At 35.8% G+C, this 2,282-nt stretch overlaps 1 protein-coding gene across 1 annotated transcript; it reads right to left on the reverse strand.

The window, feature by feature from the left end:
* Nucleotides 1–903: 903 nt before the first annotated feature.
* LOC145045718 (putative F-box only protein 15) lies at nt 904–2,028 on the reverse strand. Its single transcript, XM_078994041.1, has one exon. The coding sequence runs from the start codon at nt 2,026–2,028 to the stop codon at nt 904–906; it is 1,125 nt and encodes a 374-aa protein (XP_078850167.1).
* Between the last annotated feature and the right edge of the window lie 254 nt (nt 2,029–2,282).

Raw genomic sequence — 2,282 nt, forward strand, 5'->3', positions numbered from 1 at the left:
AATCCTCGATGAATCCTCAAGTTTGAAGCCTTTTGGAGGAATGGAAGCATAAAGGAATATTTACGATAATAGAAAACCTATTTATTTCAACTTAAACACCTTTCATCTCCATGTTTGCCAAATTATAAGAATTAAATGCCTGAAGTAAATCTTTCCACATGATCATTTGTAGTACTTAAATCATAAAAACATAAATCGACTTTATAACATATGTAGACAAGAAAATACTTATTTCAAGTGGAAATTAAACACCTTTTTATGGAAAAGGCTCGAAGAAATCTACATGTGAAAAAAACAATGGATAAATTAAAAATCTACGAATGACAATACCAAAGAAAATGTCTAACATTAAGGCCGAAGGGTATGCATATCATGGCAATAGTCGTGGTTTCCTTCCACCTCAACCCCCATCTACTTCCACCTCATCACAATCTCCTTCTAGAATGGTGATGGTATATCCACAACAATAAGAAAATAAAGGAACGATGAAGAAAGAGGAACAGAGAACAAAAAGAAAGATCATTGGGTATGTTCTTTCATGGTATATACCTCATGAGGCCACGATCGTGGCTCCAAGTCATCACCATGAGACTTCTGAGGTAGTGTGCATGGTGGTTTCTTTCCTCCAATCACCACGAGACCTTCGCAAGGCCTAACCAAACATAATTAATTATGCATATTGCTCCAAAAAAAATGTTAGAAACATTGATCTAAGAGCTAACACGTCATAAATTTATATATATAATGCATTTAAATTATTATCAAAAATGGTAACTCACATACCACTAACAACACTTTGAAGCTCCTTTATTACATAGGCCAATTACCTTATTATATATCAACTTCAACTAATATGGACTCCATTGCCTGCTACAAAATTTGGTTTCGAATCCTCGATTTATGTCAATAATCATTACAATCACACCGACCAAGGAAAAGTAGTGTTTCCACATAAGAGTTCACAGACATCATATCACTTGTTCTAGAAAACTCAAGATCAGTGAAATGGTCTAAGCAGCGTGTGTAGGGTTTATAAACAACAAGTTCAAAAACATCATCTACTTTCACTTCCATTAAAGGTTCGCCACTCTTCAAAAATCCCATTATTGATCCATGGGGTGCCGTAATGTTGAACATCTTTGCAAACGATCTTTCAACATCCATCATCCATACATCAAAAACTCCGGTGTTTATATTGTATTCAAGAATGGCAAGAGACTCCTTTAGTTTAGAAATGGACAAGTCTTTTAGAGGGTGGCATGCTAAACTCTTTGGGAGGTCTACCACTTTAAAACTATCATTAGTCATATCAAATGACATAACCACATTATGAAACCTGCGTATCCCATTATCTATAGTCAATCTCTGCTCTGCACACCAATAGATAAACCTATCAACAATCACCTGAGGACATTGAACTCGAACTGATTTACTTGGAAGATTTCTAGATAAGCTTTTCCATTTTGCAGAGCTCAATCTATAAACCTTCACGTCCCAAAGGCCAGTGAATCCGACTTTTACAGGCCACTTATGAAACTGCGTAATCACCATGATCATAGGGTCATAAGTAAGAGGACAAACTCCAAAACCAAGAATTGTTTCATCGTTTTCATATAACTCAATAGACACATTGCGAACAATCGATTTTCTAATAGAAGGATTCCAAATAACAGTCATATATGTCCTGCTGATATATCCTAGATTAGGTTGATTCGAATCAGTAAAAGCGTTGAAACACAACAAGCCTTGAGAGCTACCGACTATTCTTGAATGCTGGTGAAGTGATCGGGGAAGAGTCGGAACTAGACCCTGATCGGGGAAAGTGTCCTCGTCGACAAAAGAAACAATTTTTTGATCTTTGAAGGTTACAAGCATATGCTGTGGACGGAAGATGTGATTGGCAATAAACTCGGAGTTCTCGATCAAAGATTTCCATGCTTTTGAAACGCACGTAAATCGAATAAGTGATTTGACAGGAAGCCTTTTCATGATCTCCGCTTGAATATGGAAAGGTATATGGTCTGACATTTTGATATCTGGTAATAGTTTTTAGGGTTGTTGTTGATGTTGTTGTGATGAAAAGAGATCGGGGAGAGTGGAGACCCTTTTTGTCGAAATGACGAGTCCATGCGAAATTGAGCCCCATCAAATAAACGCACAAATCGCAACGATCATTTTAAAATTTTGGTTTGACCACAATTTCAAACATAAACTTAATATATCTTTCATATAACCATATGAATAAAAACAAATATACAACAAACTTTTATTTATATATAAAA

Source organism: Lactuca saligna, chromosome 5 (assembly GCF_052625555.1).
Source record: "Lactuca saligna cultivar CGN05327 chromosome 5, ASM5262555v1, whole genome shotgun sequence".
NCBI classification, from domain to species: domain Eukaryota; kingdom Viridiplantae; phylum Streptophyta; class Magnoliopsida; order Asterales; family Asteraceae; genus Lactuca; species Lactuca saligna.